The following is a 15,016-nucleotide window of genomic DNA, read 5'->3' on the forward strand; positions in this document are numbered from 1 at the left end:
CGCACTTTTGTGTGATGGATTTCTGTACTGACCATCCGAAAATCAGACGTTGAGTTCACATCTGACAAAAGTTTTATGTCCTGCACATCCAGCTTTTGTCTGATGTAAAAGTCAAATCGCCTGTTAAAAGCACCAAACTAAGGATCCGAAAATCCGCAGACAGCTCGTCTTCAGACTTTTCTTTTCTGATTTTCGTACCGTGTGTACGAGGCCATAGAGGTGCTTTGTATTAATCAAAGTGTGGGTAGCCATAGACATGAAATAACCGTTGTCTAATCCCGTCGCTTTTGGTCTCATGTCTGTGGAGGAGCTCTATGCCAGCGGGCCACCCACTGCCTGCAGGAACAGTTAAAGTATATCTTTCAGATGTAATTGCAGGGGAACAATTTGTGGTTAGGGTTAAATAATCATCCCTAGACACAAGCGTGCAATCATTTGTCCTTAACTGCAAGTAATCACTTTGTGTTCTTGTCAAACCACAGCCGATTTGGCTTTGTGAATGAGGCCCTAGAACAATGATTCTCAACCAGGGTTCCTCCAGAGGTTGCTAAGGGTTCCTTCAGCATTGAGCAATTTCCGCCTCTCAGATAAGTTCCCACTCACACCATTGATCTTTTTAACTATCTGAAAGGAGGTAATTCTTCCCAATGACCACAATTCTAAGGACCATTATTCCCACTGACCATCACACTAATGTCTCATGATTTGTAGATTTCTAATCATTTCTAATCATCATAAAGTATTGCTGGATTTTTCTCATGAAATACTTGTTTTCAACTTTTTTTTTAATTTTTATTACATATTTGCTGCTGATTTTCTGCAGCCTCTTCGCAGCACCTTCCTGTCTACATGTACATGTACTCCAGCAATGGCTGTATGCAATTTCTCGGGCTGGATTTCCTGCTGATGACAAAAGTGGACTATACCTGTGTAATATGCATTCAAATGGTCACTTGTAGTCTCCATCAGAAGCCCTCGTGACAGGGTGACAACACAGGAGGACAGTTGGGAGACAGGGACAGAATGTTGTCACCTTATAACAAGAAGTGCCTAAGCAAGGTCTTTCATTGCAGGATCACTAGGGATCATTTTCATGAAAGCTGCAGATTTCAAATATAAATATACTGCTTTTGAAATTGTAAGCAGAAAATTTTTTAATGATCGGGTTTACAATCTCTGTACAATCTCCTTTATCAAAACTATGTCATAAGAACAAATTGAAACAATCTATGCAGGAAAATCAGGCAAGCCCTTCCAGTGCATCCATTTTATGCGAGATCTAACGGAAATTGTACAATCAGATTGTATAGTGTATCGTCAACCTTTCTCCAATCATGAAAGCGCAACAATTAATGTTTTTTTAAGAAAGGATTAATATATACGATAATATATAAGATCTTAAGTTATTCCTATTTTTTTCTCAAAATGTAGCACTTTTGTATTTAAAAAGAAACATGACTTTTTTTGTAAGATCAATTCTTTAGTGTATAGTGGACACAAGGTGGCGCTAGTGCCTATATCAGAGCTATGGTGAGTCACACAATTTCCAGGAATCTCTGACGTTAGAAGGGAGGGGAAGAAGACTTTCTGTTAAGGAGTTATGTAATGTCTTTCTTCCATTGGTTAAAGAAGGTAGGGAGGGGTGTGGTTAAGGGTAAATGAGCATCCATAAATAGGGAAAGTTGCAGCTCGTGGACACTTCGTCATCGAAGTTGGCTGAGCACAGTGGCGTGTTTGTGGAGTCTCTGCCGAGTCAGGGTCCCAGACTGACTAAGGAGCGGAAGCCCCTGGGAAGCGAATGAAGAAACACCTTCTACTACTCTTCACATTCAGAGGTCTAGTCAGAAAAGGAAAAAAGAGCAAGAAACGAAAATGGCCAATTATACCATACGATCAGCTGTGCCCGGAGACTGTAAAGACATTTTGCGACTCATAAAGGTGAATATCCTTCATTGCCGTTGGTGGAATACACAGCTCTTACAGAGAAATGATAGGATGGGATTTATTTATTTTTATTGAATTTTCAAGTGATAGAATTGGATATGTATTACTATTATTATTATTATTCAGGATTTATCTATCGCCAACTGTTACAATATAAAAGGAGACAGTACAGTTACAATATAAATCGGATAGACGGTTAGAAAGACCCAGCTCATGAGAGCTTATGGTCTAAAAACGTTTCACATCCGGGCGTTTGATGCCTAAATACTCTTGAGTATACCATCTGCCGTGTATAACCATGCACTTGTTTCCCATGGAATGTAGAGAAATCATTTTCTTCCTCCCTCTCCCTAACGTTAACAAAGATCCCTAATGTCTATGCCACGCTGTCCACCCCCCCCCCCTTTCTTCCTGTGCCAAGTCATACGTGGGCTGGAGACAATGCCACCCTTTATGTGCTGGATGGAGCTTTACTGACCTTTACACTCTTTGTTAGACTCGTTATTGCTTACGTATGGATGTGTTCTATGGAAGGAGGGGGATGAGTTGTACTTGATGACTTGGCATATTTTTTTCTTTCATGGTCTAACAATCTTCTAGCTTTGCGGGTTTATGTTTATTTTCATTTTTCTTTTTGCTTTGTTTAGGAATTGGCTAAATATGAAGAAATGGAAAACCAAGTAGTGTTAACTGAGAAAGGTATGTATCTACGATTTTTGTTGTTTTTATGTGTTTATTAAAATGTTTACCTTTATTTTTTTGCCATGTATTTTTTTCATGTATTGTTTTAAGGCACCTGTTCTTATGACGGTTGTTGTACTCTAAACTGCCTATTTTTAGAACAAAATGGCTGACTTGTTTTGCATTTACGAAAAGGCAGCTTGCCAGGCTTGTCTTATGAGCTTTCACAGTGCTGCCTAGATAAATAAAACAGAACAGACCAAGAAAAAAATACAATTATGGACAGGACATTTATTGCCTAGATAAAATGGAACAGACAGAGAGAAAATTAATTATGGACAGGCTAGTTACTGCCTACATAAGAAAAGCATATAAAAAAGGGAAAGCACAATAATGCTTGTATAACTGAATATTTTATTGTTTCGTATTATGGTTATATAGATACTTGCTGGCTGGATCATGAAGAGAACACAATAAAGGAGATATTAATTGTGGACTATTTGTTATAAATTATATGTTTTTTTTTCTTTCCTTCTAATCTAAAGATCTTTTAGAAGATGGCTTTGGGGAACATCCTTTCTACCACTGTCTTGTTGCTGAAGTACCAAAAGAGAACCAGACTATTGATGGTAATAAGATGTTCTTTTGTGTTTTTTATTAATCAATGATCCATTTCTAGCCTTGCGGCAATTCTTGTATTGACCCTGTATGTAAGCAGATGCAATATTTGTTAAATCACATTTTCTTTTTAATTTGTCCCCAATCTTCAGGTTACAGTCTCTAGCTTCGCCATGTACATGGATGGCCCTTCCGTGTACATGGGTGGGCGGGGAGGTAACTAAAAGATCCGTTACACAATAACATAGATGAGCATGAAACGAGGTAAGGCCACCAGGGACTTCCATTCAACCATAACCAACAAACACGGTAGATCAGAAACCCATGCAACCCATAAGAGATTCGTTCCTTTACCATCTGTGTCTATTTTAGAGAGCAACCGGTTCCCAACTGTTATACTAAAGCTGATCTAGAGGTGGCCATGGCCAACCCAACTCTACAATATATTTCCTTGGTGTGTAGACGTTTTGTCTCCCTGGCATTTGGGCTCAAATTTTACCAATATTTCTTTTAGGTCAACTGTATGGATTTGCCTTTGTCCTCTATATTCTGTCTTTGCAGTTTGGGATTTAATGCTCAATAACTAAAATAACTTTTTTGTCTATTTTTGTATGGAATCATTTTCAAGGAGTTAGCGTATGGACAACTTTTCTGAACTGCCGTGTAAAAGGAAATTGCTCCTTAACTTGCATATTTTTTTATTTTTTTGTCTTGTTGCTGCTTCGTGGTAGTTTTACCACATAAAGTATCTGAATATTTTGAAATTAAAATGAGATGATGTCAGGTGTCTTGATTGCATTATACATCAAATACACATGTATATGACAAAATGATGGCACTATAATTAAACAGCTGCTAATGTTATTTTTTTCTTTTTGTATTTAAGATCCCTACTAAAAGTTTTCTCTCTTCACAGGATACACCATTGTTGGGTTTGCTATGTACTACTTCACATATGACCCATGGATAGGAAAGCTTCTGTATTTGGAAGACTTTTTTGTCATGAATGAATTCAGAGGTATGTATTGGGTATTTTCAAATGCTAATCTTAAAATCTTTGCTTTTATGGTCTAACCTTATTTTAGATTCAAATGGCAAACTACATTGATTTAAATTTTTATTCACAGGATCAGGCATCGGGTCAGATATATTCAAGCACTTGAGCCAGGTGAGTGTAATTAAAATCCCAAAATGGCAGTTTAGTGCCAGGTTTACACAGGGAATGATTTTACACTAGAAAGTATTTAAAAAATGGTCAAAACCTAAATTTTATTTATATAAACTACCCTACAGTCCACTCTGACAGTCTTCCACTTACAGTGCATTAATATTCGTTTTTGTCTAGCCCAAATGCCCTTAACAATATAGATACTAAATCCACTATTGTCTTGAATTCCTAAAAAAACTCAGATAAACCTTTTTGTATCTGAAATTGCCCCATATTGTAACCAGAATATATGAAATTATCTTTTTTTATGAGCCTATTTAAGGTGCTTCCACCCAGCTAAAAGTTATTTCTTAAAACAGTCGAGTAGGGCTGTTTCCTTATTTTACTTCTGTATAAGCTGGGATAGTATACTGCAGAGGTCTCCAAACTTTCTAAACAAAGGGCCAGTTTACTGTTCTTCAGACATTAGGAGGGCTAAACATCCTGATGTCTGTGGGGGAAAAAAACAATGCCCCATCTTTGGTGTCAGTGGGAGGAATTGTGCCCCATCATTTGTGTTAGTGGGAGGAATTGCACCTCTTCATTGTGTCATTGGGAGTAATTGTGTCCCATCATTGGGCCCCATTGTTGGTGTCATTGGGAGAAATTGTGCCCCATCATTTGTGTAATTGAAAGAAATCGCGTCCTATCATTGGTATCATTGGATAAACTGTGCCTCATCACTGGTGTCATTGAGAGGAATTGTGTCCCATTGTTGGTGTTATGGGAGAAATTGTGCTCCATCATTGGGAGAAATTGTGCCCCGTCGATGGGGCACAATTCCTCCCAATGAGACCATCGCTGGTGTCAGCGGGTGGGTTTGTGCCCCTCCATTGTTATCAGTTGGGGGGGGGGGATAATTTAACTTTTTTTTTTTTTTGGGTAGTGTGGGAAAGGGACACATTTGAGAAACTGGCAGGGGTCTTAACTATTAATTAGCCTAAACTAAATAAAGTTAGATTTACACTTTAGGAACAGTATCCTGTTTGTGCTTGTCCAACTCAAGCAACACAAATTACTATTTTGTAAACTGCAATTGTATACAAAACTAAATAAAGTATAGTTACGTTGAGTCGTATATCTTCTAGGTGTACACAACCTGACACAATGTTATTTTTTTTTGCCTAGATTGCTGTAAAGTGCCGTTGTAGCAGCATGCACTTCCTGGTGGCCGAATGGAATGAGCCATCAATCAGGTTCTATAAGAGACGTGGAGCATCAGATCTGTCCACTGAAGAAGGTTGGCGCCTCTTTAAAATTGACAAGGAGTACCTGTGCAAGATGGCGTCTGAGGAGTGAACTTAGTGCCTCCCAAGAAGAAATTGTTACTTACAAATAAAATTGCTTTTCTTTTGCCTGCTTAGTATTTTTTAGTGTCTTGCATGGCAACTAATTCAAAAGCTTTAGTACCAGTGGCATTGTAACATACAATTGTCACCCCCCCCCCCCCTCTTCCTGCTTTTTTCAGCAATGCCATTCAAGGCCCAAGACTGTTTAAAGAGCCCTAAAAATAAGATCCTCAGTTGTATGTGTATATATGTAACTTCATTCTTGTAAGTCATTTGATTGTGTACAGTGTACACACTGGTATTTAGGGTTTTTGTATGATTAACGAGTTTTTTTTTTTATTTTAATTAAAAAGCAGCATGTGTTGTACTATGTCCAAGTTGTCTGTCTTTTCTCTCTAACGCTCAAAGCCCAAATTAGGCTTGTCACCAGTGTCTAAAGAATCAGTCCACCCAAACTTGATTTTTCTGCTTACAGTGAATGCTAAAGAGCTAAAGCCTAAGTTTAGCTAACATCAATAACATAAAAATCTGCACAAGGGACATAACTTAGAATTAGTAATGTTTATCCCTTGTGCTGATTCTTCTTCTTTTAGCAGATGCTGGGGATAGGGATGAGCCGAACACCCCCCTGTTCGGTTCGCACCAAAACCTGTGAACAGACCTAAACTTCGTGTGAACTTTAGAACCCTATTAAAGTATATGGGACGCAAACGTTCACAATCTAAAGTGCTCATTTTAAAGGGTAATATGCAAGTTACTGTCCTAAAAAATGTTTGGGGACCTGGGTCCTGCCCCAGGGGACATGGATCAATGCAAAAAAAAGTTTTAAAAATGGCCGTTTTTTCAGGAGCAGTGATTTTAATAATGATTAAAGTGAAACAATAAAAGTGTAATATTCCTTTAAATTTCGTAGCTGGGGGGTATCTATAGTATGCCTGTGAAGGGGTGCATGTTTCTGGTGCTTAGAACTGTCCCTGCACAAAGTGTCATTTGTGCAGGAAAAAAGGTATTTTAAAATCACTTGCGGCTATATTGTCGGGTCCCGTAATACAGAGAACACTCAATGAGTGTTCTCTGTATTAGCCGACAATTCATTCATTCATTGATAAAAAATTAAAAAAAAAGCGTGGGGGTTCCCCTAAATTCAATTACCAGACCCTTCAGGTCTGATATGGATATTAAGGGGAACCCTGCATCAAATTTAAAAAACAATTGACATGGGGGTCCCCCTAAAAATCCATATCAGACCCTTTATCCTAGCACGCAACCTGGCAGGCCGCAGGAAAAGAGGGGGGGACGAGAGAGCGCCCCCCTCCCTCCTGAACCGTACCAGGCCACATACCCTCAACATTGGGAGGATGCTTTGGGGGTCTGTGACCCCTCAAAGCACCTTGTCCCCATGTTGATGAGGACAAGGGCCTCATCCTCACAACCCTGGCCGGTGGTTGTGAGGGTCTGCGGGCGGGGGGCTTATCAGAATCTGGAAGCCCCCTTTAACAAGGGGACCCCCAGATCCCGGCCCCCCCCCTGTTTGAAATGGTAAGGGGGTACAAACGTACCCCTACCATTTCACAAAGAAAGTGTAAAAATTGTTAAATAAGACAAACACACTTTTGAAAAATTCCTTTATTAAAAATAAAAAAAATAAAAAAAAGATTCCAGCGGTGCTAATCCACTCTTGCTATCCAGCGACGAATCTCCGGGGTCCAGCGATGGATGATCATATCCAGCGACGGGGGATCTCTCAGTCCAGCGCTGTCCATACATCCGTCTTCTGTCTCCACTCCGGAGACACTGCGGGGATCCCAGCACTGACGTTTCTTATATTAGGAGGGTGGGGCCACCCATCACCTGACCCCGCCCCTCTGACGCTGGAGAGGGAAGCCAGGGGTTCCCCAGTGACGTGTGGGTGACCCCGCCCCCTCTGATGTAACGCAGGTTTCCGTTACATCAGAGGGGGCAGGGTCACCCACACGTCACTGGGGAACCCCTGGCTCCCTTCACCAGCGTCAGAGGGGGCGGGGTCAGGTGACGGGTGGCCCCACCCTCCTAATATAAGAAACGTCAGCGCTGGGATCCCCGCAGTGTCTCCGGAGTGGAGACAGAAGACGGATGTATGGACAGCGCTGGACTGAGAGATCCCCCGTCGCTGGATATGATCATCCATCGCTGGACCCCGGAGATTCGTCGCTGGATAGCAAGAGTGGATTAGCACCGCTGGAATCTTTTTTTTTATTTTTAATAAAGGAATTTTTCAAAAGTGTGTTTGTCTTATTTAAACATTTTTACACTTTCTTTGTGAAATGGTAGGGGTACTTTTGTACCCCCTTACCATTTCAAACAGCGGGGGCCGGGATCTGGGGGTCCCCTTGTTAAAGGGGGCTTCCAGATTCTGATAAGCCCCCCGCCCGTAGACCCTCACAACCACCGGCCAGGGTTGTGAGGATGAGGCCCTTGTCCTCATCAACATGGGGACAAGGTGCTTTGAGGGGGTCACAGACCCCCAAAGCATCCTCCCAATGTTGAGGGTATGTGGCCTGGTACGGTTCAGGAGGGAGGGGGGCTGCTCTCTCATCCCCTCCTCTTTTCCTGCGGCCTGCCAGGTTGCATGCTCGGATAAAGGGTCTGATATGGATTTTTAGGGGGACCCCCACGTCAATTGTTTTTGAATTTGATGCGGGGTTCCCCTTAATATCCATATCAGACCTGAAGGGTCTGGTATGGATATTTAGGGGGACCCCCACGTCAATTTTTTTTTTTTAATTTGACACGGGGTTCCCCTTAATATCCATGTCAGACCTGAAGGGCCTGGTAATTGAATTTAGGGGAACCCCCACGCTTTTTTTTTTTTATCAATGAATGAATGAATTGTCGGCTAATACAGAGAACACTCATTGAGTGTTCTCTGTATTACGGGACCCGACAATATAGCCGCAAGTGATTTTAAAAGACTTTTTTTCCTGCACAAATGACACTTTGTGCAGGGACAGTTCTAAGCACCAGAAACATGCGCCCCTTCACAGGCATACTATAGATACCCCGCAGCTACGAAATTTAAAGGAATATTACACTGTTATTGTTTCACTTTAATCATTATTAAAATCACTGCTCCTGAAAAAACTGCAGTTTTTAAAACTTTTTTTTGCATTGATCCATGTCCCCTGGGGCAGGACCCGGGTCCCCAAACACTTTTTAGGACAGTAACTTGCATATTACCCTTTAAAATTAGCACTTTAGATTTCTCCCATAGACTTGTACAGGGTGTTCCGGCTTTTCGAATTTGCTGCGAACAGCCCAAATTGTTCACTGTTCGCTGAACAGGCGAACAGGCAATGTTCGAGTCGAACATGAGTTCGACTCGAACTCGAAGCTCATCCCTAGCTGGGGATATAACGGAGATTTCTTTTAAAAGAAGAAGAATCAGCACTAGGGATACTTTATACTTTTATCCCTTGTGCTGATTCTTCTTATTTTAGGAGATATGGAGAGGCAGGGATGGGCTGAACAGCCCCCCTGTTCGATTTGCACCAGAACACCGCGAACAGGCAAAAAGTTCTAGGGAACATGCGAACCCTATTGAAGTCTATGGGACATGAACATGAAAAATCTAAACTGCTCATTTTAAAGGCAAGTTATTGCCCAAAAAAATGTATGGGAACCCGGTTATTATTGCCCCAGGGGACATGTATCAATGCAAAAAACGTTTTTAAAACAATCGTTTTTATCAGGAGCAGTGATTTTAATAATGCTTAAAGTGAAACTATAAAAATGAAATATTCCTTTAAATATCATGCCTGGAGGTCCCCTTAGTCTGCCTGTAAAGTGGTGCATCTGTGCGATGTGTAGAACATGCCACAGCAATAATGACATTTCTGAAGGAAAAATTGTCACTTAAACTTGCTTATGGCTGTAATGTATTGCCAGCTCCCGGCAATATAGATAAAAAATCAATGAAAAAAAGGCGTAGGATTCCACCCCCCAGTCTATAAGAGGCCCTTTGGGTCTGGTATGGCTATTAAGGGGAACTCCATGCCAAAATTTTAAATAAAATTGACGTGGGGTCCCCCCCAAAATCCATACCAGACCCTTATCTGAGCACGCAGCCTGGGGGTCAGGATGGGGGGGAACGAGCGAGCCCCCCCCCCCCTCCTGAACCATACCAGGCCACATGCCCTCAACATGGGGGGGTGGGCGCCCCCACTCCAAAGCACCTTGTGCTCATATTGATGGGGACAAGAGCCTCTTCCTGACAACCCTGGGCTGTGGTTGTCGGGGTCTGCAGCTGGGGGGCATATCGGAATTTGGAAGCCCAATTTAACAAGGAGGCCCCCCAGATCCCAGCCCCCACCCCTATGTGAATGGTTATTGGGTACATTCACCAAAAAAGTGGCAAAGTAAAAACCAGAACAGACAGTTTTTGACAATTCCTTTATTAAAAAAAGAAATAAATGTCCCGTGATGTACATCCATCTTCAATCATGCTGATAGTGTATCTAATGACCACTCAGCTATAGAAGTGTCTCTAATTCCAGTTGTCAAGCCTTGCTAACAAATTGAGCTTGAAATTCTAGCTCTATTGATAATACCACAGGTGACAATTTAAGTAAGTGCTCATTTTGGAAGCTACCAATTTGAAGTCCACTCCACCAAATTATTACTTTTTTTTTTGCATGGAGTTAAATCACATGCTGGTTTCCTTTATGGGTCAAGCCCGCTAGAGAGAAAAATATCTATACCAGGCTTCCTAGTAACAGCCAAATGCCAAGACCATTACAAAGTTAAATCGTGGTGTCACCTTTTCCTTATGGAAAATGCATTTAAAGGCAAACTGATCCCCCCTAATGAAGTACAGTACTGTAATGTAGTTAAATTGCATATACAGAATTAAATATGTCTCCTTTTTTTACAGCTTAGTGCTGCAGGCCTGCAGCAAAGACTACAAAACCCTGTGCTGGCAGCTCTAGGAGAGTCAGAACGCTGATTTCACAGAGAAGCAGCGGCAAGGCCTTCCATCGGGCCATCGATCCCCACTGAACATTGCTCTAATCAACATCCCTCTCACTTCCTAAGTAGAGCTATTATTTAGATCAGTGTGCAAGGGGCTGTCAGAAAGCTGGGCTCCTGCTTGTGTGGAAGCAGTACAACTCGCATAGTGCTGCCAGCCAAGGGGTTTTTTTTTTTATAACCCCTGCTGCAGCACTTAGCAGAAAACAAAAAAATAAAAAAGAAGTATATTCATTGCTGTATATGCAGCCTGACATTATTATATATTGATAAAAGAAATAAATTAAACTAAATTAGGCTAATGCTGTGCTCCAATTTGAACATGTAGTTCACACATGAGCATTTTTCAACTCGAAGCTCAACACTTATGCCACGTACACATGACCGGACTTTCCGGCAGACTAGGTCCGAAGGGATTAGTCCATCAGACAATCTGATCGTGTGTGGGCTAGTTCGATCGTTTAAAAAAAAAAAATCAGACGGACCTAGAAATAGAACATGTTTCAAATCTATCTGACGGACTCAATTCCAACAGACTAAAATTGCTGGTCCGATGGACCAAATACGACGCAAGGGAAGCTATTGGCTACTGGTTATTTAGTCCCGTTTACGTCATCACGTTCAAAACTATTGAACTTATGAACGGATTTAGTCAATGCGTGTGTGGCCAAGTTAGTTTGTTCGGAAAAAGTCAGTCGGAACTCCGCTGAAAGTCGGGAAGACCTAGTCTGCCGGGAAAGTCCGGTCGTGTGTATGCAGCAAAATCCCATTAATTTCATTGGCCCCTGTTCACATTTGAGTGTTTTGACATTTTAGTAAAATTTCTGTCTGTCAAAAAGTTACATGAGCTACTTTTCAGGCAGATTTGAGTGTTTTTTTATCTCCCTAGACTTCAATGGAGACCGCCTGAACGGAAATTAGCATTTTTTCAAGCATTTTCAGCTCAAACAGCTGCTTCCCTTCACTTTTCTAGTATCACTCCACACCTTACACAGGTCTCTATTAGCCACAGCAAAAATTACTAAATTAAAAACACCTGAATTTTTTTTTATAGTATTTGCAAATCTGCTCAAAAAAACACTCAAAAAACGCCAAAAAAAAAGGTTAAAAAATGCCTGAACACGCTCAGCTCAAGTGTGACTGTAGCCTTAGAAAACCCACCCTAAAAACCAGACTGTGGATCATTCAACAATAAAAAAGGGTAAAGGCTCATACACCCTATAAGGAAATCAGGCCAACATTTCCATCTGTGTAACGATTGTATGATTTTCTGATAGTGTGTACACAACTTTTAACAGCCAATTCTGATCTTCTGAATTAATATTTCCGAAGGGACAATCACCAAAATATTTCTTGTACGTAAACAGAACAAACGTTTTTCATTTAATGGGTACCGTTTTCGTAGGAAAGAAAATCAGAAACAAAAGACTTCGCATGATCAGAAACAATAAACAACAAAAGAAAAGTTTGTTGTGCGAGAATTTTTCATACATTATTTCCTTCCTCGGTTCTGACTTGCTGTGAAATAATGAGGAAAATTGGATGATCGTTTCGCTTGATTTTCTTATAGTGTGTGCCCCTGTGTGGAGGGCCACCCTGAAAAAAAAAAAAATACATAAAAAATTAGAAAAAAATCATAAAAAAAAAAATGAAAAAATATTTTTTTTTTTACTTACCAGAAATGCCTGTTGCTAGGCACATCATCCTAATCTGCCTCTTCCTCCTCCGCGGAGATCTTCTTTCTTCTCTCCTCCGTGCGGCGTCCTCTGGGTAATGGGTCGCGCTGTGTTCTGGGAACTGTGTGTCCCAGAACACAGCGCGTCCCATTCACAAAGCGTTGCGCGACTCGCGCATGCGCAGTAGGAAACGGGCAGTGAAGCCGCAAGGCTTCACTGTATACATTACACATCATACTTCTGCTCCTGAAAACAAATATTTTAATCCCAAAAATTTTTTTCACAGTTAGCTACTGTACATAATGGCTACATTATTTTGTTCCAGCTTTCTGTTGAAGATTGGAAGTAATAATTGTTCTTTACATAGGAAAATACATTTTTTCATACTTTCCAGTGCCAATGTTCTGTTTGCTTTGTTAGCAGCTTGGCATTACATGCCAATGCTGAGCCTGTCATCTACTAGGACCCCCAGGTCCTTTTCCATTCTAGATTGCCCCAGAGGTCCACCCCCTAGTGAGTAGATTGCATTCATATTTCTGCCACCCAAATGCATTATTTTTTTCTACATTTTTCTACAATTTGTTCAGATCTTCTTGCAAGGTTTCCCCATTCTGTGGAGAAGTTATTGCCCTACTGAGCTTAGTATCGTCTGCAAATACAGAAATTGAACTGTTTACTCCATTCTCCAAGTCATTTATGAACAAATTAAAAAGGACACACAGAACAGCACAGGACCCTGGGGGACCCCACTTCCCACCCCTGACCATACCGAGTACCCATTTATCACCACCCTCTGAACTTGCCCTTGTAGCCAGGTTTCAATCCATGTACTCACCCTATGGTCCATGCCAACGGACCTCAATTTCTACAGTAAATATTTATGGGGAACTGTGCCAAATACTTTTGCAAAATCCAGATACACTATGTCTACTGGCCTTCCTTTATCTAGATGGCAGCTCACCTCCTCATAGAAGGTTAATAGATTGGCTTGGCAAGAACGATTCTTCATGGATCCATGCTGATTACTGCTAATGATACAGTTTTCATTACTAAAATCTTATATATAGTCTCTTATGATCTCCTCCAAGAGCTTGCATACTATTGATTTTAGACTAACTGGTCTATAATTCCCAGGGATGTATTTTGGCCCTTTTTTAAATATTGGTTCTACATTGGCTTTTCTCCAATCAGCTGGTACCATTCTAGTCATTAGACTGTCAGTAAAAATTAGGAACAATGGTCTGGCAACTACTTGACTGAGTTCCTTAAGTACCCCTCGGGTGCAAGCCATCTGGTCCCGGTGATTTATTAATGTTAAGTTTCCCAAGTCTATTTCTAATTCTGTCCTCTGTCAGCCATGAGGGTGCTTCCTCTGAGGTATCATGAGGATAAACACTGCAGTTTTGGTTACTGAAGCCCCCCGATTCCAGCGTGAAGACTGAGGAGAAAAATAAATTCAATACCTTCGCCATCTCCCCATCTTTTGTAACCAGATGCCCTTCCTCATTCTTTATGGGGCCAATATGGTCTGCCCTCCCTTTTTTACTGTTTAGATACTTAAAGAATTTCTTGGGATTTTTTTTGTTCTCCACCGCTATGTGTCTTTCGTGTTCTAACTTAGCTGCCTTAATTGCACCCTTATATTTCTTGTTAACTGCTTTGTAATGTCTGAATGCTGATGATGATCCCTCAGCCTTGTATTTTTTGAAGGCCTTATCCTTTGCTTTTATATGCATTTTTACATTGGAGTTAAGCCAACCAGGACTTTTGTTCGCTCTTTTAAATGTATCTCCCAATGGAATGCACTGGATAATGCCCTTATTTAATATGCTCTTAAAACAAACCCATATGTCCTCCATGTTATTTGTTCCTAAGATTTTATCTCAATTTATATCTTCTAGCATGGTTCGTAGTTTAAGGAAATTGTCTCTTTTGAAATTCAGTGTCTTTGTATTCCCCTTATGTCTCCTATTTGTGTGATTTAGAAGCCAATTGACCTGTGATCACTGTTTCCTAAATTGCCCCGTATTTCCACATCTGTGATCAGGTCTGTATTGTTAGTAATCAGTTCTAGTAATGCTTTCTTTCTAGTTGTTGCGTCTACCATCTGACCCATGAAATTGTCCTGCAAGACATTTAGGAACTAGCGAGCCTTAGACAAATGCGTGGTTCCCTCCGCCCGGTCTATGTCTGGATAATTAAAATCCCCCATAACGATAACATTTCTCCTCCTTGCTGCTAATCCAAATTGTGATAGGAGGTCCGTCTCCCCCTGCTCCCTCAGGTTAGGGGGCCTATAGCATACTCCCAGTATTATTTTCCCCTTAGCTTCATCTCTTTGAAGCTCTACCCATAAGGATTCCACCTCCTCCATAGCTCCCTTATTGATGTCATCTTTCACATTCACTTGTACATTATTTTTGAAATCTAGACATACCCCTCCCCCTTTTTTACCCTCTCCATCCCTGCAATAAAGGGAATAACCTTTAATGGTTGCCAGCCAATCATGAGAGTTGCTGAACCAGGTCTCTGAAAATCCCACAAAATCTCAATCCTCCTGGTTCAACAGTATCTCTAGTTCACTTATCTTGTCCGCC

At 41.0% G+C, this 15,016-nt stretch overlaps 1 protein-coding gene across 1 annotated transcript; it reads left to right on the plus strand.

Annotated features, from left to right (window-relative positions):
* Positions 1 to 1,681: 1,681 nt before the first annotated feature.
* Positions 1,682 to 6,111, plus strand: SAT1 (spermidine/spermine N1-acetyltransferase 1). Its single transcript, XM_077480696.1, has 6 exons — positions 1,682 to 1,938; positions 2,592 to 2,643; positions 3,171 to 3,254; positions 4,160 to 4,261; positions 4,371 to 4,411; positions 5,579 to 6,111. Exons 1-6 carry the CDS (start codon positions 1,873 to 1,875, stop codon positions 5,747 to 5,749), a joined length of 516 nt encoding a protein of 171 aa, XP_077336822.1. The 5' UTR covers positions 1,682 to 1,872; the 3' UTR covers positions 5,750 to 6,111.
* The last annotated feature ends 8,905 nt before the right edge of the window (positions 6,112 to 15,016 follow it).

This window comes from Lithobates pipiens, unplaced genomic scaffold (assembly GCF_037356315.1).
Source record: "Lithobates pipiens isolate NorthernLeopardFrog02 unplaced genomic scaffold, aLitPip1_a1.2 Scaffold_16, whole genome shotgun sequence".
Lineage (NCBI taxonomy): Eukaryota > Metazoa > Chordata > Amphibia > Anura > Ranidae > Lithobates > Lithobates pipiens.

Coding starts and splice junctions, on each gene's coding strand:
- SAT1 (XM_077480696.1), top strand. CDS start 1,873: ATGGCCAATTATACCATACGATCAGCTGTGCCCGGAGACTGTAAAGAC. Junction 1,939..2,591: donor ACATTTTGCGACTCATAAAG/GTGAATATCCTT, acceptor TGCTTTGTTTAG/GAATTGGCTAAATATGAAGA. Junction 4,412..5,578: donor TATTCAAGCACTTGAGCCAG/GTGAGTGTAATT, acceptor TTTTTTGCCTAG/ATTGCTGTAAAGTGCCGTTG.